At 41.2% G+C, this 24,411-nt stretch overlaps 2 protein-coding genes across 6 annotated transcripts in view; one reads left to right on the top strand and one right to left on the bottom strand.

Annotated features, from left to right (window-relative positions):
• The first annotated feature begins 2,590 nt into the window (after window positions 1-2,590).
• LOC122640421 (E3 ubiquitin-protein ligase WAV3-like) lies at window positions 2,591-9,106 on the top strand. Of its 3 annotated transcripts, none has more exons than XM_043833608.1 (3): window positions 6,638-6,829; window positions 7,438-7,488; window positions 7,604-9,106. In XM_043833608.1, exons 1-3 carry the CDS (start codon window positions 6,722-6,724, stop codon window positions 8,930-8,932), a joined length of 1,488 nt encoding a protein of 495 aa, XP_043689543.1. In that variant the 5' UTR covers window positions 6,638-6,721; the 3' UTR covers window positions 8,933-9,106. The 3 variants fall into 3 exon arrangements, with proteins under 3 accessions (XP_043689544.1, XP_043689543.1, XP_043689542.1); XM_043833607.1 differs by having other exon boundaries at window positions 7,408-7,488; XM_043833609.1 differs by lacking the exons at window positions 6,638-6,829; window positions 7,438-7,488 and adding an exon at window positions 2,591-2,596 and having other exon boundaries at window positions 7,574-9,106.
• An 86-nt stretch (window positions 9,107-9,192) lies between these two features.
• The window catches only part of LOC122640423 (THO complex subunit 3), a 36,797-nt gene continuing 21,578 nt past the window's right edge, over window positions 9,193-24,411 (bottom strand). Inside the window, exons 4-11 of one of the 3 annotated variants that reach the window (XM_043833610.1) lie at window positions 12,630-12,721; window positions 12,316-12,384; window positions 11,951-12,008; window positions 11,669-11,768; window positions 11,028-11,114; window positions 10,845-10,923; window positions 10,223-10,355; window positions 9,193-9,608 (exon numbers count right to left, since the gene is read on the bottom strand). In XM_043833610.1, the coding sequence (XP_043689545.1) occupies window positions 9,574-9,608; window positions 10,223-10,355; window positions 10,845-10,923; window positions 11,028-11,114; window positions 11,669-11,768; window positions 11,951-12,008; window positions 12,316-12,384; window positions 12,630-12,721 (653 nt within the window). In that variant the 3' untranslated portion in view covers window positions 9,193-9,573. Of the gene's footprint in view, window positions 9,609-10,222; window positions 10,356-10,446; window positions 10,573-10,844; window positions 10,924-11,027; window positions 11,115-11,668; window positions 11,769-11,950; window positions 12,009-12,315; window positions 12,385-12,629; window positions 12,722-24,411 lie in introns of those variants that run through there. The other 2 variants (XR_006329658.1, XM_043833611.1) reach the window with 2 other exon arrangements.

Below are 24,411 nucleotides of genomic sequence, written 5' to 3'. Positions count from 1 at the left end.
ACCCAGATCATATGTAACCGTGGAACAGATAGCTCGAGCCTGCACCTCCATGAACCGGGCTGGGGCAAAAGATAGAACATTGGAAGATGAAGGTTAGAATAGCATTAGTAAGATGGTGTCTTTCAAGAAATTTAGCTGCTTTTCTGTCTTGCAATTTTAGATTTTAGATTTTTTTTTGGGGGGTCAGGGTTGGATAGGAAATATGGGATAGGCTTCTTGTAGTGAATAGCTACTGCTATGATTGGTAGTATTCTATACTGAACCCGATAAATCCCATGACTCACGATCCCTCTCAAAATCAGCAGTTGCATTCAGAAGATCAGTTATGTGAGGCAAAGGGCTTGATGGGAGCCAAGCTATCAGGAAGCCTCTTACTCTGTTACACAACTCAATGCTGTAGACACCAGCTGCTATGTTTGACAGGTCTATGGAACTGAAAGAAGTGCATATATCATAAGATGTTGGGAAATAATAAGATAAAATAACTCGCAAGTTGCACATTTCACTCCATACGTCTTGTTTAATACCGAAAAAACTCATTGTCCAACCCAAAACTTGGACAATTTAGTGTGATTTGGGTTCCAAGTATCGAGTATTAAGTGTTTCTTGGTTAAGTCAGGACACTAATCTTCTAATGGGATGAGGAAAACTTCAAAATGCAATACCAGATTCTCACCATTCATGAAGATAAGATGGGAACATTAGAGTACCTTGGAAGTATGTGCTGATTGTGAATCTTGATTACTGCCTGAATCTCATTGCTCATGTTGTTTATACACAAGTTGTTCATCTGGAGATATGCTGAGGAGATTGCCATGGAGTTCATATGGAAACCCTCAGTGTGTTTGACATGAAAACATCTGTTTCCATCATTTGTCTCCTACACCTTCTTGTAGCTGCTTTCTGTAAGCAAATTATGTTTCTTTAGATTTCTTTATAGGGGTGAACAAATACTGTCAATGGAGGATAATCAAAACAAATCACATGATTAAACTCATTGCAAAGTTAGCTGTGAAGAAAATATTTGATGAACCTGAGATCAATAAGCCACTTAATTTGATTGATCCATGGCACAAAAAAGGGGGAACTGGGCAGACTTCAAAGAAATTTCATTTCCACTGTTAGCCTGTCTTTAACCATCCAATAAGAAATTCAATATCCAACAGGGTTAACTTAATCACAGGTTATGCCCTTCTGTGTAAAAGGTTCTCCTATTATCTAGTCTTGATCGATCAGTTGGTAAAGCTGTTTAGCCAATACTATTGATAATGTTATAGGCAAATAGGCAATATTTTACTGATCAAATTCCCAAGAAAGACATTGCTGTGTGGAATGCAATGGTCACAGCATATAGTGAGGATGGCGTCTATTGTCTGAGGCAAGAGAGCTTTTCAATTTAATGCCAGACGAGATGACCTTTGTGAATAGGAGTCTTATCAGCCTGCAGTACTCATGCAGGTCTTGTTGATAGAGGTCGGCTGGCTCTTCTACTGCACAATCAACCAAAGCTTATTTTGGTTTAGAACCAACAGCCGAGCTGACCACTACTCTGCCTGGTTCTCCTACTGGGTTGAGTCAGGTTTCATTATAAGCAATGGGAGAGGGTTCCTTACACTGCCCGAGTGCGGTTTCGGGCAAATGAGGGAACCCCCTTTGGAATCTGACAATAAGGGAAGGGACATTTATGACATACCACCTCCTCTACATAAACAGTGATATGTGAGGGGGGTGTGCCGTTGTGCACATTTTTTCCCATTAGGTATTCTGATACTTTAGAGGGATGAAAAGAAATGTTATTCTTCATTTATGGTAATGGTATACGTCAGACTTACTCTTCCCCTCGCGGTGTTCCTTCAGCCCAACATTTCTTTCTAGAAGATTCTAGAGGGAAAATCTAATAATCGACTAGATTTAATGACATGGGTCAAGGTTATAGGCATCCGTATGTTGTATCGGCCGGTACCCATGATTCAAAATGCAGAATTGGGATCCAAATTGGTGTCTCTACCGATTCCATCCTAATTCTTGAAACCCTATCGGTATCGGGTGTAAATTAAAAATTAGACTACTTTGTAAGGATCTTTATCCCTGTCCTGTCCAGTTCCTCTAACAAGGGGGGATTGGAATGACCATCTTACCTCTGCCCGAGTGAGGTCCACCCCCCCCCCTATTAGAGGAACTGGGGGAGCTGGGTTGGACAGTGAATTGGAGGAGATAATCATTCCTATTCTTTGAATTTGATACTGATGTGAATCGGATTGCAATACCGATGCTTAAAACCATGGAGGTGGCATTAGATAGAGGTTGGTCCATGGTCAAAGCAAGGAATTGAAGCAAAACCAAAGAATCCTTGCCCATTGTGCCACTCCAATTAAGCTGAGTGCGACTGTGCAATCGATGGAAGAAAGGAAGGGAAGGACAGCCTTTTTAGGCACCTAACAACTAATCTTTTGCTTTTTCTGTGGCCACACAAGGGATTTTGTGGTTGAGAATTAGAATTGGTATTGTGATGCACAGGTTTTTTTTACTTCAATTATGGAGTCTTTCTTAATATTGGCCAGAATGGTAAGGCAAGCAGGAAAGCAATTCTAGAAAAGTAAAAATTGCCAATTCTTTGCTAAAAGGCTTTAAGGTTCATGCATTGCACATTCTTTAGTGGGGTATTCTCATCATTTTGCAGTTAAAATATAGGGCTGATGTTCTATGTGTCGTAGCGCAGCCTGCAGTCAGATACATGGGCCTGCAATTTATGGGAGCAGGATGGTTATTTTGCACACCCCCATGTGTCTGAGCACAGCTTACACCTTGGCCTAAAACATATTTAAAAAAATAAAACATGAGCAAATTGAGAGGGGAGAGGTTTTGTCACTAACCAAAGGAGATGAGAAGAATTGGAGACACAAAAATTGCATCCAAACCACTGTTTTAAAAGAAAATTGAAATTAGATCGGTCAAATTGGTTGTGATCAATCTTGATTTTAAAAGTTTTGAAGTGATCGATTCTAAGATTTTTGGAAGCGATTCCATTTCGATCCCGTATGGACCTTTGATTTCAAGTTTAAAATCCTTGAATTAGCATACACAATTCTCCAGTTTTGAAAATTGAGACCGGAATATTATGAGAGTAATTTAAAATTGGCAGAATTGAGAATTGAGAATTAAGATTGGATTTTACCAACAAAAAAAAAAGAATTAAGATTGGATAAAAATGTGCAATTAGGCTTTGGGAATGAAAGACCGAAAATTAAAAGAAAAAAAAAAGGGCTCAAAAGCAATCATACTATGACTTTAAAGTTCAAATTGTAACGGTCATTTCTTTTTCTCCACACACTGTTCTTCAATCATTCTAACATGTTTTGCTAGGGTTTACACTCTTAAAAGAGACATGGGGGACCAATCAATTCAATTAAATTATACGTGCACCAATGTTTGAAATGGATTGAAATTTCAGGATTTGGGATTTTGGGACAAAGGTGAAATTTGTCAAGATAATTTTTTTGAATATCTCATTAGTAACAAATTTTTGTCAAAAGATTCTTAATTTTTTTGTTCAAAATGTCAAAAAAAATTCCCCTAATTTAACGGATCTTTAGTTTGTTTTTGTATGAACTTATGTATTAGTCAAACCAATGAAAGGGGAAATAAAAAAATTAAAAATAAATAAGAGATCTGAAAATGTTAGTTAATAATAAATTAATAACAAAATAAGTAACTGTATAAAATAATAAGGGTAAAGTACACGTACCCCCCTCAATGCACCCAACATTCCTCGTACCCCCTAAGTTTCTATAAGTCCACGTATCACCCTTGCTTTACCCCCCTAATGCCATTTAAGTCCACACCAGGTATTAAATGCTAAAAAATTACCAAATTATCCTTTCTTATATCTTTCCTAAAATTTAAAAAGACCTAATTGCCCTGATCTATTTGCTAAAATTTGAAAAAACCAAAATGCCCTCATCTTCTCCAAATCATCATCTTCTTTTACATACCCACCACCTCTACCGCCACCACCTCCACCACCACCACCACCACCACCACCATCGTGAAGCCCCACCTCCAGCACCACCGCCACCCACCATTAACCCATTAATTTACTATTCCAATCCCAGATAGAATTCCTGAATATAAGGTGGCCGGCGCATCTCGTATCGTAGGGCAGCCAGCCAGCCAACTCTGCCAGCCATCTCAGACTCAGAGTTGCACTCACACACAGTAGAACTGAGATTTTGAATTCCCGTCCCACCAAAGCTGAAAATCACACATAAAAAAATATTAAAACTAAAATAAAAAGAAGAAGGAATCATCCAAAATCTGAGATTTTTCCCCGAAACACCTCCCACCTTTATCCTTCTGGTTTTTTGCTCTTTTAGTTTTGTCCCCTTCTATTACTCATTCCGCTTCTAATTTTTCCCCTTTTTTTCTTTTTTCTTTTTTGGGTTTTCAAATTAATTAACGAGAGAAGAAAAATATATTGGTTCACAAGACTCAGAAGTGATAGCACCACCTTCCCATGTCTCAGTCTCTCTCTCTCTCTCTTTCCGCTACTGGCTCAATGGTTGTGAATGTTGCGTTTCCGTCTGGACTTGGGGAATTGGGAGGAAGAGAAAAAGAGAGAGATGGGTATGTGATTAGTACCAGTCCCATCTCGTTGATCGCCGCTCTTTTTGGTTGCTTTCTAAGTCTCAGAATTTTTTTCTCCATTTTCCCTTTCATTTTTTCCTCCAATCAAGCTTGAATCCACCACCGCGCCCTTACCAAATCTGCGGTGTTGGTGGAGGAATAGGCAACGGAGGGGGATAGGTGGTGGAATTGGTAAAGGTGGAGGAGTTGGAGGTGGTGCTGGAGGTGGGGCTTCACGGTGGTGATGGTGGTAACGGTGGGTGGTGGTGGGTATGTAAAAGAAGATGATGATTTGGGGAAGATGAGGGCATTTTAGTCTTTTCAAATTTTAGCAAATAGATCAGGGCAATTAGGTCTTTTCAAGTTTTAAAAAAGATATAAGAAAGGGTAGTTTGGTAATTTTTTAACATTTAATACTTTGTGTGGACTTAAATGGCATTAGGGGGGTAAAGCAGGGGTGGTACGTGGAATATTGAGGGGTGGTACGTGGACTTATCAGAAGCTTAGGGGGGTACGAGGAATATTGGGTGCATTATAGGGGGGTACGTGTACTTTACCCAAATAATAACATGAGAAGTAGTTTTCTGTCCAAGAGTGTGGCCTACACCAGCACTCCCATGTGTCTATCTCTCTCCTCCTGTTCAGTTCCTGCTCGATACGGTTGTCCACTTCCTCTCATAGGGAGGCAGAAATGACGACTTAACCTCACTTGGACAATGTATTTGGGCAGGGGATTAGGTAGGTCGTCATTTTCAACCCCCTATGAGAGGAACCAGACAACTGTTCCGGGCAGGGAACCGGAGAGGATAATGATCCATCACATGCTTGATACACAAAGGGACTCACCTGTCAAAGAGGAGAGAGCGTGTGAGAGAAAATAGGATTATGGGAAAGAGTTTTCTGTCTGGGAGCGTGGCCCTTACATTGGGAGTGCGTGAGGAAGCATCAACGGGGGAAGGGGTTTCTACCTTTCATGGGTGTGGGGTAGTCATTTCGCCCCATCCTATAACTGGGTGTAGGAGCCACGCTCAGGACAGTCTTTTTTTTCCTAAAATTATAACATTTTCTCTTCATTTTAGAATAATGGGAAGGATATAATTGGATCTGGGTCTGATTTACGTGGGCCAGATTGTGATACCTTAGTCCCTCAGGCCATTGTGCCATCCACTTTGGCTTTACTTACAAATGGAATTGGCACTGAGGTAAGGGAAGAAGCTATGATGTCATTTGGGGCTGGGCCAGGTCTCAGGACTCAGGGTGGTGGAGGGTCCGGGATAGTTATTGGGATCAGTGGAAGGTCCCAGCCCAGCCCAGCCCGGCCCAGCCCAATAGCCTAGTTCACAGTTTGTGTTGGGTTACAGGGGAGCGTGTATTCCATTCCTTAGTCCCTACCAGCTGTCACCTCAACTCCTCCAGAGTCCAGTCTTCCATTCTTCCCCACCCACCCCTGAGCTCTGTGTCCGTTGCCTTTTTTACTGAAGTCCAGAGTCGGAGCCATAATAACACTAACTTTAGTACTACGTATAAATACTCGTATCTGTATAACACAATACTGTACTGTACTCTGTAACAAATTGAGAATTGGAATTTAAGTTTGGAACTTAGAACATAATAAAAGAAGTACTCGTAGTAGAAGAAAGACAGAGAGAGAGAGAGTTGAACTGTAAAATAATTCTATGATGTAGGTAGGATCCATTGAATTTACCTTTTAACTAATAATTAATTAACTAAGCTAATAAAAGGTAGGGGGAGAGGGAATACATACAAATTTGAGATTTGGAATTTAAAAAGTTGGGTATTTTGTGGAAGGAAGAGAAGAATAAAGCATCGACTGCAGCACAAGGAAGGAAGGAAGGAAGAAGAAGAACAGTGCACTACAACGGCAGCCGAGAAAGTAGTCCCCCCCCCCCCCCCAAGACACCTCTCTCTGTCTCTTTGTTCCGGTGTTTCCTGCTGAAAATTTCACATACACACCACACACACAGTCTCAACCCCACCAAGCAACGGTAGAATACCACAAAGAACAACTAGGAAGCACGGAAGGTCAGAAGCAAGAGTGTCGGCGGCACAGAAAAAAAAAAGAGAACTTTTATCCGCCATGGTAGGAGCCTCGAGTTTTAGAAAAGCAGCGACAAAAATCAAATTTCCTTGTGGTTCGTTCTCAAGGAGCGAACAACCTGAAGACGATGCCATCGTCGACAATAATGTAGGTTTTCTTACGAATCCATCATTCCCGACCCGTAAAAGAAAGAAAAAAAACTTTCCCTCCTTTCATTTCTTGCTTATTTTTTCTTCGCCAATAATGAATTTATATCCTGTATATTGGATTTGATGCATGCTAACTTTATAATCTCTCCTTTTCTCCTACTATTTCCAAGCATTTTCCCCCCAACTTAATGGCATTCTCAAACTTCTTCATTGCATTCAAAAAGAATGAATTTGAGGGGGAAAAAAAGGAGAGAAAGAAAGAAACTTTACTCTTCTTGTTTCTTCTTGGCGTCCTTTCCTTTCCTTACGGATCCAAAATAGGGAAGGAGGAGACCATCCATTCTCTCCTCTCCCCCTCCTCCCTAATTCTTTAATTGAAAAACATTAAACACTTGCAATCATGGCGTGTCAAGATTTTCTTCTTTGAAGTTGGAAGAGGCATATAATAGTATTTCACCTTTCACGCTCTCTGGTGTCTAAAATTCAATTTTTTTATCCAAAAATAAAAAGAACCAAGCGAACTTACTTTTTTCAATGGATGGATTAAATTTTTCCTCTTTTTTTTCTTTTCTTCAGATCTCGGGCTCGTCTCTTTCAATGAAGCGGGAAAATGCCTCAAAGATCGTAGAGGAGATGGAATCCGGTGGCGTCAGCAAGGTAAAGTGTAAACGGTTCATCATAAGACCGACCCCCCCGCCAAGAAAGAAAAAAGAATTATTGGTTCTAGCAAATAGGTGTTAAGCCTGTTTTGGTGATGGTGGTGTTGTTGCAGAATTTGTGTGCGATATGTCTGGAGGCCTTGAGTTACAACAGCACGACAGTGGGAAGCCCAGGGCAAACTGTATTCACGGCGCAGTGCTCACACGCATTCCACTTCAGTTGCATCTCCTCCAACGTCCGCCATGGGAGCGTCACCTGCCCCATTTGCAGAGCGCACTGGACAAAGCTCCCACGCAACCTCAACCCACCTCCTCTCCATATTTCTTCCCTCCCTTGCGTCAACCAATCCGATCCCATCCTCCGCATCCTCGACGACTCCATCGCCACCTTTCGAGTCCACAGGCGCTACTCCCTCCGCTCCGCCCGCTACGACGACGATGACCCTGTGGAGCCTGACCTCACTCAGCCGCCCCAGCCACGCCTCCACCTCACTCTCATCCCAATTCCCCCCTTCACTCCTCTTCCTCCATTACCACCTCCATCTCGGCAACTAATAGCAGGGCCCACTTCGTACCAACAAGGATTAACACCATCGGGACCACCGAGTAACAGAGCTTATCTCTGTGTCTCACTAGCACACCACCAGGCGACAGACCTCGTCCTGGTGGCCAGCCCCAATGGACCACACTTGAGGCTCCTCAAGCAATCCATGGCATTGGTAGTATTCTCCCTTCGCTCCATTGACCGTCTGGCCATCGTCACCTACTCGTCCGCCGCAACACGCGCCTTCCCCTTGCGACGAATGACATCCCATGGGAAACGTACGGCACTGCAAGTTATCGATCGCATTTTCCACATGGGTGAGGCCGACCCAGCTGAAGGCCTCAAGAAAGGCATCAAGATACTGGACGATCGTGCTCACAAGAACCCCAGGTCCTGCATCCTGCACCTCTCTGATAGCCCCACAAGGTCGTATCTTGGCCATGAAATTGACATGGAAATCCCCATTCCGGTACATAGGTTTCACGTTGGGTTTGGCTTCGGCACCTCCAATGGATTCGTGATGCATGAAATCGAAGATTTTTTGGCTAGACTGCTGGGCGGCGTTATCAGAGACACGCAGTTGAGAATTGGAGAGCACGGAGGGGTCGTAAGGCTTGGGGAACTAAGGGGAAGAGAGGAGAGGAGAATTTCTCTAGACATGGGTGACTCTGAATTCATTTGTGTTGGGTATAGCTATATGGAGGGTGGGGTGGATGACTGTATAATAAGTGGCGAAATAGTAGTGGGGGTAGACGATAAACGGGAAAGCCATAGTGGTCAATCAGCTGGGGGGAGAGAGGTTAGCATAGGCGGGAGAACCAGTGCTGAGGGTTGGGATTACCATGATCCTTACATGGCTAGAAGGTGGGCAAGACATTTGCATGGATATAGGCTCTGAAACTCATCCCCGGAACCCTATACAGAAGCCCACCTTTCCTCACAATTGGCTTTGCTCAGTTCATGTGTTATTAGGAATGCTTTCCCTCTGGTGTTAGCTGACCAAAGAGATAACATCCTTGTGTTGGGAAGAATTTTGTGTATGCATTTGTAATTATGGATGACTTCAACTCAAGAGTACCTTGCACGGAGAGATGACATCCTTTGACTCATTCTTAGGAATGTTCAACTGTCCAAGCCCATCTCTGATCTCTGCATCCATGAGTACGGTTTTCATGCTCTGCAATTAAACTCGGGGCATGGAAAGCATAGGGTATTCAGAACTTGTTCAGATACTGGTGTTACAATACTTCTCTTTGGGTGCAATTTGAGTCATTTGTGCACTACAGAGACACCGCAACTCATAGCACCTTGCACTGAGAAATTAAAAAACATTGACTCATTCTTAAGAATGTTATAAATATTATCCAATCCAATCCCATCACCATTCTCCGCAATTTAATTCAGTGTAGAGGATACAGTTGATGAAACTCTTTCTAAAACTATTACCGTGTGATATTCTGCTGCAAGTAACACAACATGAACTCAAATTAGTTGCTTTGGATGCCAACAATCTCTGATCTTGTAATATTCTGCTGGATGTTAGGCACTCTCAAAGCCAAATATTCGAAAAACACCTGCAACAAAAAAATTAAACACAATTACACTCGGTCTTAACAATCTTTCATCTCTAATAATATTTTGGGGTACCAATGGTTCAAAACGATTCTCATACAAATCAACAAATAATTTTGCTAGGAAGCTACAAACAAAAACCCTTGTTACACAAGGAAATTCAATGTGTGGAATGTGTACTCCATCCACAATTCTCAACTTTTCTTTACCAATAGGGGGGGGGGGGGGGTAGGTGCATGAGAATTGAGCATTCCTAGTCAACGGTTGAAGTGTTGACCAGTTCATACACAGACTGTATATGAAACCTGTCATCTTTATTTATTTGTGGAAGCCACTTAGTATGTATCATCATTGGTAGGTTAAGCTGGGATTCACATGTTCCATGTTAATTCTCCAGTTTAAAGGTTGTTTTCCTTTCTCTGTTCTTTTTACCTTACCCTACTCACCCACTCACCCCCTCCAAACCACTTTGAGGGTTCCTACTTTGGGCTTCAGGTTGTTCTGTATTGAACTTTAATTAAAAAGGAGGGTGAGAAGAAGACAGAAAATAAGGTTACAAAGAATTTTTGATATTTTAATGAATGTGCTAGCACTCAAAATTAAAGAGAAAAACTACCTTCATCAGCCTGATACTTGTTCTTGTCATCTCCTGCATATGCCAGTAAATTGAATTTGGGATTCCATTCAACGCTGTTCATCGCAGCCCGACAAGAAATCTGATGGACTGTTCTTCCAGTATGTACATTTGACTGTTTATTAAAACACCAATAATATTAACAAGCCGATTAATTTCAAGCAAGGATTACTCATGGTGGGATGACAGAAAGAAGTATCCCTCACCTGTGATGCACGGAATGGCATGTATGCAGAAGGAGGGGATCCACTATTCAGTGGATTTCAACCTAGGAATTAGGATATGTCCAAGTGCACAAACTGTTCCTGATTGGTGAAATCTAACCATCCGGCCTACACAATGAACCCCATATACCTTCCATAAGAAATTGATAAACTTGATACAATCTTCTAGCTAAATCCTTTTCCTTTCTAACTATTGGCCCAAGTAATCTTCTTGGTTGGACCACCTATGATTGTCGCTCACAACATACATGCCTTGTGCATGCCACAGGAAAAGGGAAAACAACCTTCTATCATGCCATTGTGGTCCTGAGGATTCCTCTTTAAAAAATTTCTCTGTAAAGGACACAGGAAAACATTTAACGAATTTGAAGGAGACATACAATATCAATGAACAAGTCTTCACTGGCAGAAGCAATGTAGTCTCCAGTATAATTGAAGCTTATGGTTCTGACAGGCCATCTGGGAAGAAATAACAAAAAGTCATACATGTAGAAATGGTCCGAATTAGATTGTACACACTACAGATGCCTAGACTAAAGTCAAATCTGAAAACAGAAACTTACTCAAGTTTTGTGAATGTTCTCACACAAAGCATCTCCGAGAGATCCCAAAGGCTGACTAATGAATCAGCACTTCCAACAGCAAAATATCTGCCACGTTAGGAGGTCAGGCAGAGGCTACAAGCCTACAAGCAGGACAATTATTGACATGTCTGTAACTTATAAGAATTGCATAAAAACACATACTAAACAGGATGCACATTATACATGCAGTAAGACACCACATAATGCAGAAATGCCTAAAGTCCCATGTAAAGAAGCAATTCAACGAAATCAAGATTGCTCAAAACTTTTCAAAATGCATTTTGTATCAATAGATTAGCTACCAACAGCATTTAGTTTTCTTGGTGCTCATGATCTGTACTGTTATTATCCAAGGAGAGCCCCAGAATTATTGCTTATCATCCAAAAATCATCATGAAGAGAAAAGGATCCACTAAATTTTCTCAAACAATTTCCCTGAATTTAACAGGCTTAGCTCACTTTAAAGGTCCTAATGTCATAATGACCTATCAATTTGCTTAATGGACTCGCATCTCCCATGTCTATGATCAAAACAGAATTCAGACAATAGAAGCAGATGGTTAACAGTACAAAATAAAAATAAATATAAAAAGGTGAAAGCAAGAAGCTTTTGAAATCACCTTCCTATTGGATCGATTGCTATGCAATAGCAACCTGCTGTGTGAGCCATAAGAGTGTGAAGTACTTTTAGAGATGGGTAAGCCAGTACCTCAACGGTGCCTACAAAGTGGTACAATTAACAAAAATAGAACACCAGTATGAAAATGTATGCTAAAGAATAAGATTCAAATCAGCAATGAAATTCAAACTTCCCAGCATAGAGAACTCGATTTCTGCTCAGTAAACAAAAATTCAATTTGTGGGTTAGTGTAGACCAGAAGTAGCACAGAAATTGTTCTTACCATTTCCTGTTGTAAGAAAGAAAATCTCTCCCGTTGTGTTCCACGCAATCTCATTTACCTGATCAAGAAGCACTTTGTCAAAGATCATTGTTACGTAAAAACAAACATAAACTAGTTTTGGAAGCTTGATGACTCCAATAACTTGACTCAGAAGGGTCTAAGTAGAGTTGAAGCAGTAATCCTTCAACAGCCTGACAAGGGTAGGACTCCCTACATGACCCTAAATATCTGCCATGTGGCAGGGTAATTGGCTCTCAAATTTTATGTACCTTCACAGCATGACAAGGTAGGACTCCACTTCACCGTATCATTTGGTAAAAAACATAAAATATGAAATGCTAACAGTATTTCCAGCAAGTAATTACCTCATAACTAAACTTGCGTTTGTGAATTGGCTTAAATTTGCGAACATCCAATATTGTTAGTTCATCATCCTACAATTAAAGGACGAAAACCAAAAAGAAATAAGATTGGGGCAGTGTGAAAACATACTATTGAAATTTTAAGGCAGCAAGCATTTGTACCATGCATCCATGGCACGTGCAGTAAACCAAATATTTTCACAGGAACTATTAGCACCATAAGGTTACAGACAGCTTTAAAGGAAGGCTGCAAGGACATGAAAGAAACCGACACAATCACAAATCTTTAGCAACAGTTATAGGAATAAGAAACGCACCCTGTTACCAACAGCTATGTGTGTCCCATCAGGTTTGTATGTGATGTTGATGTTTTCACCACTAAGTTCCACAAGTTGAGAGCATTTTCCGCCTGCAAAAATTAAAACTCAGACATTACACGTATTGTAAATATAAAGAGGCAGCTGGGATTTTTGTTTTTTTATTTTTAATTTTTGAATAAAATTTCATTACCAAAGAAGAGAACTACAGGGGCTCCCATGGAAAAGAGGGAGAAAGAAAAATAAAATACAAGCAAATCCCAGCTTAATCAAGAGGCAGCATGGGAAGAGAAGAAAGAAATAGGGAGACCCTATAAATCAATACTTAGACTATTCAACGGGGAGTCTATGGAACGAGAGGCAGCCAATGAGAGATTGCTTCTGATGTTGAAATCAATAGTATCAAGAATCTGCTGCCTCAATCTAGAGGTGGGAGACAAACTTCTGAGGTTACCCTCTAACAAGATATGATAGATACGGTGCCAAAGGAAAGTTTGCCCACAGAATCACAGCTGGATCCACCACCAAAGGTCATGTCCACCCATATTCATTCACTATTGAAGGACAGAATTCTTCTCCGATGGGGCCAGTATTTGGCGAGCTGCCCTTGCCAAATCGCGGAAGAGAACGAACAGGCAAAGAAGAGGTAATCCACATCTTCAGGAGCATTCCAACATAGGCAGCAGTTGGGGGGAACCGGAATGTGTTTGTGGATAAGGAAAGACTGTGTTGGGAGGTAGCGAGAGAGGGCCCTCCAGAGGGTAAAACTGTGATGAGGGATGTGCTTTTTGGACCGCACCAACTTGCACCAAGAGATGAAGGGACCACGAGCCCTGATGAGATCCCAAGCAGATTTAGAGTTGAAGATGCCCGTGGAAGAGGGAGACAAGATGACCAAGTCACCAGAGCCACAGGGCCTTCTGCTGATGGATGGAAGAGCTTCCCAAACAGCCGATAATGGTGGGGGGGGGGGGAGGAGAGGGAGGAGGGTCCCATCCATCAGGGAGAAGGATATCCAATACCAAGGCCAGTCTATCAAAACCCAAGCTGTATCTCACTCTGTCCCCAACCAAGGGGATGAGAATCCCTAGCGGGTGCCAATGATCCAACCAAAGGAGAGTACCAGAGCCAGCATCAACTAGGGACTTTTTTTTTTTTTGGGTGAATATCAACTAGGGACTTGATAGCCCCAAAGACAAGAAATCTGAAAGCCAAAATCTTTCTCTACACCCAACAGGCTTTAGAAGGAACAGGGACTGTCCAAATGGAATCATGGCAAAGGAGGCGAGAGTAGACTTAGTCTACCCAGATGCTTTTCTTCTTGGCAGCAAGCTTCCAAATCAGTTTGAGAATGCCAGCGGAATTGACATCCTCAATTCTTCTTAGCCCAAGGCCCCCCTCCTCTTTGGGGAGGCAAACCGAAGCCCAGCTGGTGGGATGGAGGAAGTTGGAGAAGCCAATTCCTTTTCAGAGAGGAAGGCATACATAAGGGATTCAAAATCTTCTTGATGCAAGACTTGGGCAGCCCAAAAATGCCTGACCAGTATATGTAAGAGGATTGGAGCACAGATCTAATAAGCTCAAGCCTAGCGACATAGGAGAGCAGCTTACCCTTCCAAAGCTGGAGTACCTTGCACATTTGATCCAAAACTGGGGTGCACAGTCAGCCATCAATCTAGAAGTGATCAAAGGCAGACCCAAGTACCTGACTAGTAGCTGGCCTAAGGAAAACCATGCGGCCCCTATAAGGCATAGCACAGTAGAATCAGATATACCAGTAACAAAGAGGACGGACCTTGAGAGATTAGTGCAGAGACCCAAGAAGCTTTTGAAGTGGCACAAACAATCCATAGTGGTCACAATCGAAGAGAGGTTTGCTTGGGAAAAGATCGTGAGATCATCACCAAAAGCCAGGTGAGAGATTTTGAGAGCTTTACATTTTGGCATAGGGGAGATAAGCTGCTTATCCATTTGGATTGGATGCTTCTTAAGAGAAATTCAAGGACCAAGGAGAAAATGTAAAAAGATAGAGGGCAGCCTTGCCAAATACCTAGATGCAAAGTTGTCACACCCCGGCCCGGTTTATAAGGGCCAAGTGTGACTGGATGTCTCTGACATCCAACCAACGCAGCAGGATCGCAAACATAGTTGTCATGGCGTCGCCATGGCGTCTTGGCTCTGGAGAAGGTTGCATGGCGACCTACGCCATGGCGTCCCTCTTTGATTTCTTCTTCCTGTCTCTCTTTCCCTCTTCGATTTCTCCTTCCGGTCTTCGATTTCTTCTTCCCTCTTCGATTTCTTCTTTCCCTCTTCGATTTCTTTCGATTTCTTCTTTCCCTCTTCGATTTCTTCTTCGATTTCTGAATTTTCTTCTTAAAACTTGAGAAACAATAGAGAAAAAATAAAACATGGCTTGAGTATACATATATTAAAACATTAAAAATAGAGAAAATAAAATATGGTCGACATGCTCGCCATGGCGGGCGACATGTCGATATATCGACGTGACACCCCTCCACCGACTTGGATCGCCGTGACAACTATGATCGCAAGTGCAGTACTCTATTCGAAATCATATTCACAAATACAGAATTTAAATGCAGCGGAAGCAATTTAAATATAGAATTAAGGCAATAATAAAGGAAAACTAGTGATAAGCTGTTATATATATATAAGTGAAGAGAAAGTGAGTTACAACACCACACCACAGTAGTAAGAAACAAAAGACATATCTACATAAGTCAAGTACAAAAGTGTGTAATAAAAAGAAGGAAGAAGCCTGGTCTGTCAGGCAGCTCAAGAGAAGGCGCAGTCGTCGCACGAGCACGAAGCATCGTGCTCCACCACGAGAGGAGTGTCAACTCTAAAAGCTGAAGGAGTATCCTTAGCAGAAGAGACTCCCACAGAAGCACCAGAGACAGCAGCAGTAATATCATCTGAAAAATAGGGATATCGACGGGGGTGAGCTCCACTGAGCCCAGTAAGGAAAAACATGCAAACACAAACAAATAGTCCATGATGAATGTCCCTAAACAACATGCTCCTAACATGGATACTAAGTCTCATGAGGTATAAGTACTACTATAATAAAATACTAGCCTCGGTCCCGGAAACACATAACCAGACGTCGGTGACCAGAGCGAAAGCATTCTACTACGGTGGAGACCCGGCAGCTCATGCATCATACATCTGACGCTAACGGACCCCTAGTGACTAACCTTACTGTTTATTCCCACACCTGAGTGTTCTACGGTAACATGGGACAGTGAATGGCATTCAGGAATGTACCCTTAGGACCTACCACTGGTTATCCAACACCTTTCCCCTGTTGGAAAGGGGCGTAGTACTGAGTAATGTAGATCCTGACCATATGCAGTCTAACATGATGGCATTTGTATCAATAGAACAATTATACGTTAACCAGTGCATCATTATCATCATATATACAGTTGCAACATAAATATCAATGCAATGCAGCATGTCAATGCATCTTATTTCACATACAACTAGTGCAAAGAACCAAAAGCTATAACACTACATGAATCTGAGTAATTTTCATGATGCATGACATGGCACACACAACAAGGATACAATTAAGTTAACAAACACATAAATTAAGTTAAAATTCCCTTATCTGCTATGACAGTCTAGTCTAGGGCAACAAGACTCCAGCAATCCAGACAAAACACTCAAGAACAGGCTTATATAGTCCTAAAATAACACAAAATATCATAAATTAGGGTCAAGAATAGTCCCAGGTCAAAACCCAAGCATTGGGGGGCAAATTGGGGTAAAATATTGAACCGGATTCAGAGGCCAAACCCTACGGTCGACCGGTTGCAGACCTGCAATTCCATCCGGTCCAAAAGGCAAAATTGGGGGCTTTGTCTGTAATCCCTGGATCTTGACATGCAAGGTCCAGATTTCATGTTCCTAGCCTATTCTAAAGTGGGTGAAACCAATTTAATGAATTGATTTAAAAAAACTAATATTAATTTGGGGATTTAACAAATAAACCCCAAATTGTAATCCTAGGGTTTGTCAATTGAGTAATTCAGCCAGAAATTGGGTTCCTAAGGGGCAGCCTTCAGGTCACAGCCACAATTGAACCACTAATTGATCCAAACCAGGTTTATATATTCTGAAATTGGTTAATTAAACTTGATCTCCTAAGCTTTAATGGCTGATTAGGTTTAGGGCTTAATTAGGACTGAGAATTGGAGGAAAAGAAGATGGGAAGAGTTGAATTTAGGGCCTACCTGGGTACAACAGTGAATTCAGCTTGTAAACAGGTTTGAAATGTGCAGCAAAGTGCTCAATTGCAGTCCAATGCTCCAATTTCAGGTAGAGAAGCAAAGCCCCATGGATAGCCCTCTCTTTTCCTTCTTCTTCTTCTCCTTTCTCCTTCTTTCTTCTTTCTTCTTTCTTCTTTCTTCTCTAAGGCTTTCTTAGGCTGATTGATTCTTATGTTTTGAGATTTATGAATAGTGTAATGACTAAGGTATATATAGTTGTTAACTAAGGTTTGTTTGTTTACTTAACCCAAAAACCTGTTTTCTAAATTAATTCTTAAAATTGATTCCAAGTAGAATTAATTACTTAATTAGCTTCTTTTAAATGTAATATGATGTCATATGGCATCAGGGGTAATCCAAGCACGGGTAACTACTAGGAACTAGATTCCCCACTAGGGATGCGGGTCCCATAGAGGTAAATTACTATTTTGCCCCCACAACTCTAATTGATCAATATAATACAACATACAATATAAGTAAATAGTACTTACAGTTGGTTTAAGAGATCGAAAGGTTCTGCATGCTGTCCAGCCAGCAGATCCGACATAGGTAGCTCTGGTGTAGGGTACCAGCAGGGTCCTCTGACTCCAGAATAGCAAGCTGGGAAGATTCCCTGGAATCCTCCATAGGTGTGTCGAGGGATTGATCTATGTCCTCGACAGATGCAGCCCATAGCATCGAGGCAACCATGGACACAGAACTGGAACCTGAAATCACACAAGTTCCAAAGCTTAAATTTACAGTGGTTTTCACATTCCCCCCTCCTTATTAGAATTTCATCCTCGAAATTGACGTACCTGGGAGGTCGAAGAGGTAAAGGTATCTCTCTTTCATCAAGTCTTCTCTTTCCCAAGATGCTTCAGCTGTGGAGTGGTTACTCCACCTGACTTTAACAAAAGAGATAGTACGGCTCCTCAAGTTATGTTCCTTCCTATCAATTATCTCCTCAGGCACCTCCTCATATGTCAGGTCAGCAATAAGTTCAACTGGTTACTGAGGTAGTAGATGTGTCGAATCATGGATGTATTGTCTCAGCATAGAGACATGAAATACATCATGTACACCGGCTAGTGATGGGGGCAGTGCAAGCTGATAGGCCACTACACCAACTCTGGCTAGAATCTCAAACGGGCCGATGTATCTGGGATTCAACTTCCCTCTCTTTCCAAACCTCACAACACCTTTGATTGGGGACACCTTCAGGAATGCTTTCTCTCCAACCTTGAACTGTACATGCTGTCTTCTTTTATCAGCATAGCTCTTCTGTCTGGACTGTGCAATCTTGATCTTCTCACTTATGAGGTCTACCTTCTCACAGGGTTTCTGAATCAGCTCAGGGCCCAATATACGCCACTCTCCAACTTTATCCCAGTACAGTGGAGTACGACATGTTTTCCCATATAATGCCTTGAAGGGAGTCATCTCAATAGATGCATGATAGTTGTTATTATAAGCAAATTCTATCAGAGATAGATGTTCATCCCAACTGCCACTCATCTCAAGCACACATGCCCTGAGCATGTCTTCTAAGGTCTGAATTGTCCTCTCTGATTGTCCATCCGTCTCAAGATGATGTGTTGAACTATGGTTCAACTCTGTGCCCATTGCCTTCTGTAGACTCTTCCAGAATCTGGAAGTAAACCTGGGGTCTCTGTCAGACACAATGTCCAATGGTACTCCATGTAATCTGATAATGTTATCAACATACAACTTGGCCAGTTGATCCATGGAGTAGGTAATCTTCATTGGAATGAAATGGGTTGTCTTGGTCAATCTGTCTATAACTACCCAGATGGTATCCATTCCCTTCCTAGTGCGAGGAAGGCCTGTAACAAAGTCCATAGTGATGTTCTCCCATTTCCACTCTGGTATGGCTAGGGGTTGCAGAAGTCCCTGTGGTCGGTGTCTGACAGCCTTAATTTGCTGACAAGTTGAACATTTAGAGAGATAGGTTGCCACATCATACTTCATTCCACGCCACCACAAGTACTATTTCAGATCTCGGTACATTTTTGTACCACCTGGATGTATAGAGAAAGAAGATTGGTGGGCCTCTTGTAAAACCAGACTCTTCAAGTGACTATCAGTAGGTACACATAGTCTGTCTCTGAACATCAGAACCCCATCAGCTGTCACTGTGAAATCTGTATCCTTCTGTGTCCCAGCACGAATACTACTCACAATGTTCTGAAACTCTTCATTAGAAGACTAGGCTGCTATGATTTGGGCTCGCAATGATGGTTGTACCATCAATACTGAAAGTAACTCTTCAGTCTCTCCAAATATAAGTTCCACATTCATTACACTTAAGTCCTTCAGAATTTCATCTTCAATTTCAATCCTGCCTGTTGCCCAATCAGAAGACTTCCTGCTGAGTGCATCTACCACTTCATTGGCCTTTCCTGGGTGATATAAAATATCAAACTCATAATCATTAATGAGTTCAAGCCATCTTCTTTGCCTCATGTTCAACTCCTTCTGAGTGAAGAAGTATTTCAAGCTCTTGTGATCTGTGAAGATTTCAATCTTTTCACCATACAGGTAATGCCTCCACATCTTCAATGCAAATACTACTACAACCAGTTCTAGGTCATGTGTAGGATAGTTCTTCTCATGGTCCTTCTACTGTCGAGAACCATAAGCAATAACCTTCCCATTTTGCATCAATACACACCCTAACCCTGTCTTGGAGGCATCAATATATACTACCATCCCCTCAGTTCCATCAGGAAGAACAAGAACTGGGGTTGTCACCACTCTCTAATTTAATTCTTGAAAACTGTTTTCACAGTCTTCATTCCATTCAAACTTGGCACCCTTCTTAGTGAGCTGTGTCATGGGCACAGCTATCTTCGAGAAGTTCTCTATGAACCTTCTATAGTATCCAGCTAATCGGAAAACTTCTTATCTTTGTCACAGTCTTGGGACTCTCCCAATTCACCACAACTTCAACCTTTCCTGGGTCTTTTATATGGCCTAAGAACCCAACCTGAGGCAACCAAAATTCACACTTGCTGAATTTTGCATAAAGTTGCTTTTCTCTCAATCTTTGTAGAACAAATCTCAAGTGTTGGGCATGCTCCTCCTCATTCTTGGAGTAAACCAAGATGTCATCAATGAAGACTATAACAAAATTGTCCAAGACATCATGGAATACTCAGTTCATCAAAGCCATAAAGGTTGCTGGGGCATTTGTGAGGCCGAAAGACATCACCAGGAACTCATAATGTCCATATCGGGTCTTGAAAGCTGCCTTACTAACATCAGCTTCCCTGATTCAAAGTGGTTGGTACCTTGATCTGAGATCTATCTTTGAAAAGACTTGGGCACCCTGGAGTTGATAAAAAAGATCATCTATCCTTGGCAATGGATATTTATTCTTTATTGTCAACTTATTCAGCTCTCTGTAGTCTATGCACATCTGCATAGAGCCATCCTTCTTATTCACAAACAGTACTGGGGCACCCCAAGGTGAAATACTCGGTCTTATAAACCCCTTCTTCAACAATTCTTGAAGTTGAGCTTGTAACTCTTTCAATTCACTCGGCGCCATTCTATATGGTGCTTTAGATACCGGCGCCGCTCCAGGTACTAGATCAATCACAAACTCATTCTCCCTTGGTGGAGGTGGACTTGTCAAATCATCAGGGAATAAGTCAGGAAACTCCCCTACAATAGGGATCTCTGACATAGGCCTAACCTGTATCCTGGTATCCATAACCGACACAAGGTATCCCTGGCATCCCTTGTCTAGCATCTTCATCATTTTTAAGGCTGAAATCACCATCTTTCTGGGTCTTTTCTTATCACCCACAAAGATGAATCCCTTCTCGCCTCTTGGCTGGAATACAATCTTTCTCTTAGCACATAGCACATTAGCCTTGTATGCTGCCAACCAATCCATCACCAATATGACATCAAAGTCAGTCATATCGAACTGAATCAGATGGGCATTCATGTCTCTGTCAGCAATCCTCATAGCACATGGCTCATACAATGTATTCAGGTCTATCCTCGACCCGGTAGGCGTACTAACTGCTAGACCCTCTGTTAGGCACTTAGGTGATACACCTGTCCTCTTTGCAAATGACGGAGACACAAAGGAATGCGTCGCTCCCGTATCAAACAAGGTGTATGCTGGTGTGGAACAGATGAGAATGGTACCTATATGCCATGACTTGATGATTATACATGCATGATATCAATCATTAAAAATACAATGAGGTATAAGTTTAGAATGATACCAGTAACCACAGCTTGGTTAACCTAAGCCTTACTAGTAGTTACAGAGTAGACCCGACCCTGAGGCTTATTGGCTGGCTGCCAAATGGGAAGTACAGGTCTCCTGTGGAAGCATGTCCTGGATGTATGACCCGCTTGACCACATGTATAGCACTTAAGTCTGCAGTGCTTACTGGAGCTGCTACATCTGTCGCCTTGGTGCTGGGGTTGGCATACACAGGCCTGGATACCGATGATTTAGACTCACTTCTCTGTGGCAGGGCTGGAGCTGAACTAGGACCAGAAGATCTAGTAAACTTACTGAACCCTCTGTCAAAGAATGGTGTTGCTCTTTTGCCTGATCCCTGGCTCACATAATAAGCATCTCTTTGCATATCCTCAACTCTCTTGGCTAATTGGACTGTCTCAGAATATCCCTGATTAATTCTGGTAGACATAATAGAGGCAATCTGTGGCCTCAAACCATCTTCAAACTTTTGGGCCTTGTCTTCATCATTGTTAAGATGTGGGGGAGCGAAGAAGAACAGCTCCTCAAACTTCTGTTGGTACTCAAATACTGACTTTGGCCCTTGAGTCAACTCAACCAATTCGATTTCCTTCTTCTGTCGCACACTGGTAGGGAAGTAATTTGCAAAGAAGGCTTGTTTGAAGATCTTCCATGTTAGAACGTGGTGGGCAGCCTCTAAGATAGGCCTAGTTGTCTCCCACCAAGCCTCCGCTTCATACTGAAGCTTGTATCCAGCACATGTAAGTTTCTGCTCATCAGTACAGCCCAGAAACTTAAAACCTTCTCCATCTCCTTAACCCATTTCACGGGCTGCAATGTATCTTTACTGATTCCAGCAAAAGTAAGAGGCTGGATCTTCCAAAACCTCTCCATTAGGCGACCTTTTGCATCATTATACTGTGCAAGAGCGGTAGGGACAGCAGGGGCTGCCTGTGGAGTTTGTAAGGTTCTAATGACTGCTTGAAATTGATCGCTCATGGTTGTCATGAGTTGCTGCATTTGCTGCTGCTGTCTTTCCATGATAGTGTCTACAAGACCAGCCACATCATGCATAGGCATGTCTGGAGGGTTTTCCTGTGTCCCCTCAGCTGAAGGATCATTATGAGCAGGATTGGAGGAAGAGGTTGCATTTGCACACCCTCTTGCATTATGCCTCCTATAGGTGTTAGGACGCTGTCCGTCCATAATGATCAGCTGAGATAAGAAATAACACATCAAACTATTAGCATACGCATTAGTTTGATATAATGAAGTGCACAATAGCAAGAATACAGTAAGTAACAGTAAAATATGCTTCATCATACTTGATACAATTCAAGGAAGACCTTGAAGCTTATCCGCCCATCTATGGAGGATACTCTCGATGCGAGTGGTGTGAAATTGAAGGTATTCCACCCTTTGATCTATGATATAGAAGTCCCTGGTCATCAAGGACTTGCCGTTCCACAGAATAGACTAAAGATACCTTCGATCATTGATGAGTAGTTCGAGCTTTCGATTCAACTCATCGATATTCTCGGAATTGTAATTGTATTCCTCGATTGGCCTTAACACATAACTCATCTTAAGTTGTTGTTATATGTTAAGCCAAACATTCGAATCCCTAAAAAGAAACACATAAATTATACAACATAATACAATATAATATAAATACATGCATAATTATATAAATAACATATAATATTTTATGCATAAACAATAGTACTAAATATAATTACATACTAATAACAATCAATGTAAAATAAAATATATATAATTTATACTTAACTTATATACATATATACATATATATATCAATTATATATTATATACAAGTATTTTACAAAAATTTACATTATTTTATTTGGTTTTTGGCATATTTATTCAAATTTTTATAAGTTTATATACCTTTATAAGTAATATAGTACTATTATTATTAATATTATTATTATATTTATTTATTTATTTCTACTATTTTTATATAGTTATTAATACTATTTTAATTGATGTATTATATTTTATATATATATATTATATATGTTTATATAATTATTATGTAATTTTTTAAATTATTTTTGAATTTAAAAGCCCAACCGGATTCAGACTCAAAACCAATCGGATTCAGGTGTGAAATCGTACGGTCGACCGTACGGCTTCACAGTGACCATGTCTGAGATTCTAAGTCAACTGGATTCACAGAAATTGTGAATCGGATTCAGACCAGGTGTGAACCGTCGACCGGTTCACGAAACAGTGGCCAACTTCTATAAAAACATGATTTTCCTGAACTTTTGTCTATTTCATCTCCTATTCTTCTCTAACTCTCATCTAAGTCCTAAGGCTCTGAAGGTTACCTAGGGCATTTTAACACTTGGGAAGACATTCAAACACAAGACCTTACACTCCTAATCAAATGCAAGTACTCTAACATCATTTCTTCTCTCTCTTTTGTCTCTTTTTTGATCTAGGTTAGATTTTCTTTATTACTTTTCCCTAGTTCATGAATAAAACAGTAATTTTGTCCCTTTTTCTTGCATTTTTCTTCCTCCATGTTTACTTTATTACTATGGACTTGTCTATTATTTGTTTTTACCTAATTGTTTCATTTCTTACATGTTCCTTATGCTTACACTCACTGTGCACAGCAAGTGCTTGCATAAATGCTCAAATGACCTTTTTAGACTTTTTCCTTGTCCTTTTTTGTTGTTTTGAGTATCAGTGTATGAAACACTATTTTACACTATTTTCCCGAGATATCTTGTTTTTTAGGTTTTTGTCAAATGCCCCCCTGAAAATGCCCATTTGTCCAAATGCCCCCTTACAACTTTTCTAATTGCAAACTCCCCCCTGTTTTTAAAACAGTGTAGCATTTTGGTCCAATCCGTCAGTCTAGGACGTTATGTTCAAACGGCTGGACTTTTTTGACCTTTATGCCCTTGATATGGTAGAATGACGAAATTACCCTCATTAACACTCAACTCTGCAACTCATCTTCCAAACCCTAGCGGTGAAGTTCACAGCCTTTTAATGGCGTCGAAGTTTGGGGATTCTGAGCTCTCCCGGCATTTCGGGAGTTATCGGCGAAGTTCACGGTGACCTCAGCCTTCAGATACAACTTTCATCACCAGGATTCTGAGCTCTCCCGGTGAAGAAGTCTGAATTCAAAACTCTTGTAGAATTTATTATATCAAGAAGAAAACAAGAAGAGAGCCTCTCTATAAGCCAAAGAAACAAATTTATAACATGACCAACGAGCAAT

Source organism: Telopea speciosissima, chromosome 9 (assembly GCF_018873765.1).
Source record: "Telopea speciosissima isolate NSW1024214 ecotype Mountain lineage chromosome 9, Tspe_v1, whole genome shotgun sequence".
In the NCBI taxonomy this organism is placed as follows: domain Eukaryota; kingdom Viridiplantae; phylum Streptophyta; class Magnoliopsida; order Proteales; family Proteaceae; genus Telopea; species Telopea speciosissima.
This window is presented reverse-complemented; position numbering and strand designations above follow the sequence as displayed.

Excerpts from the sequence above, each read along its gene's own strand:
- LOC122640421 (XM_043833607.1), top strand. The coding sequence starts at position 6,722 with ATGGTAGGAGCCTCGAGTTTTAGAAAAGCAGCGACAAAAATCAAATTT. Across the intron at positions 6,830-7,407 it reads ATGCCATCGTCGACAATAAT|ATCTCGGGCTCGTCTCTTTC; the intron begins GTAGGTTTTCTT and ends TCTTTTCTTCAG. Across the intron at positions 7,489-7,603 it reads AATCCGGTGGCGTCAGCAAG|AATTTGTGTGCGATATGTCT; the intron begins GTAAAGTGTAAA and ends GTGTTGTTGCAG.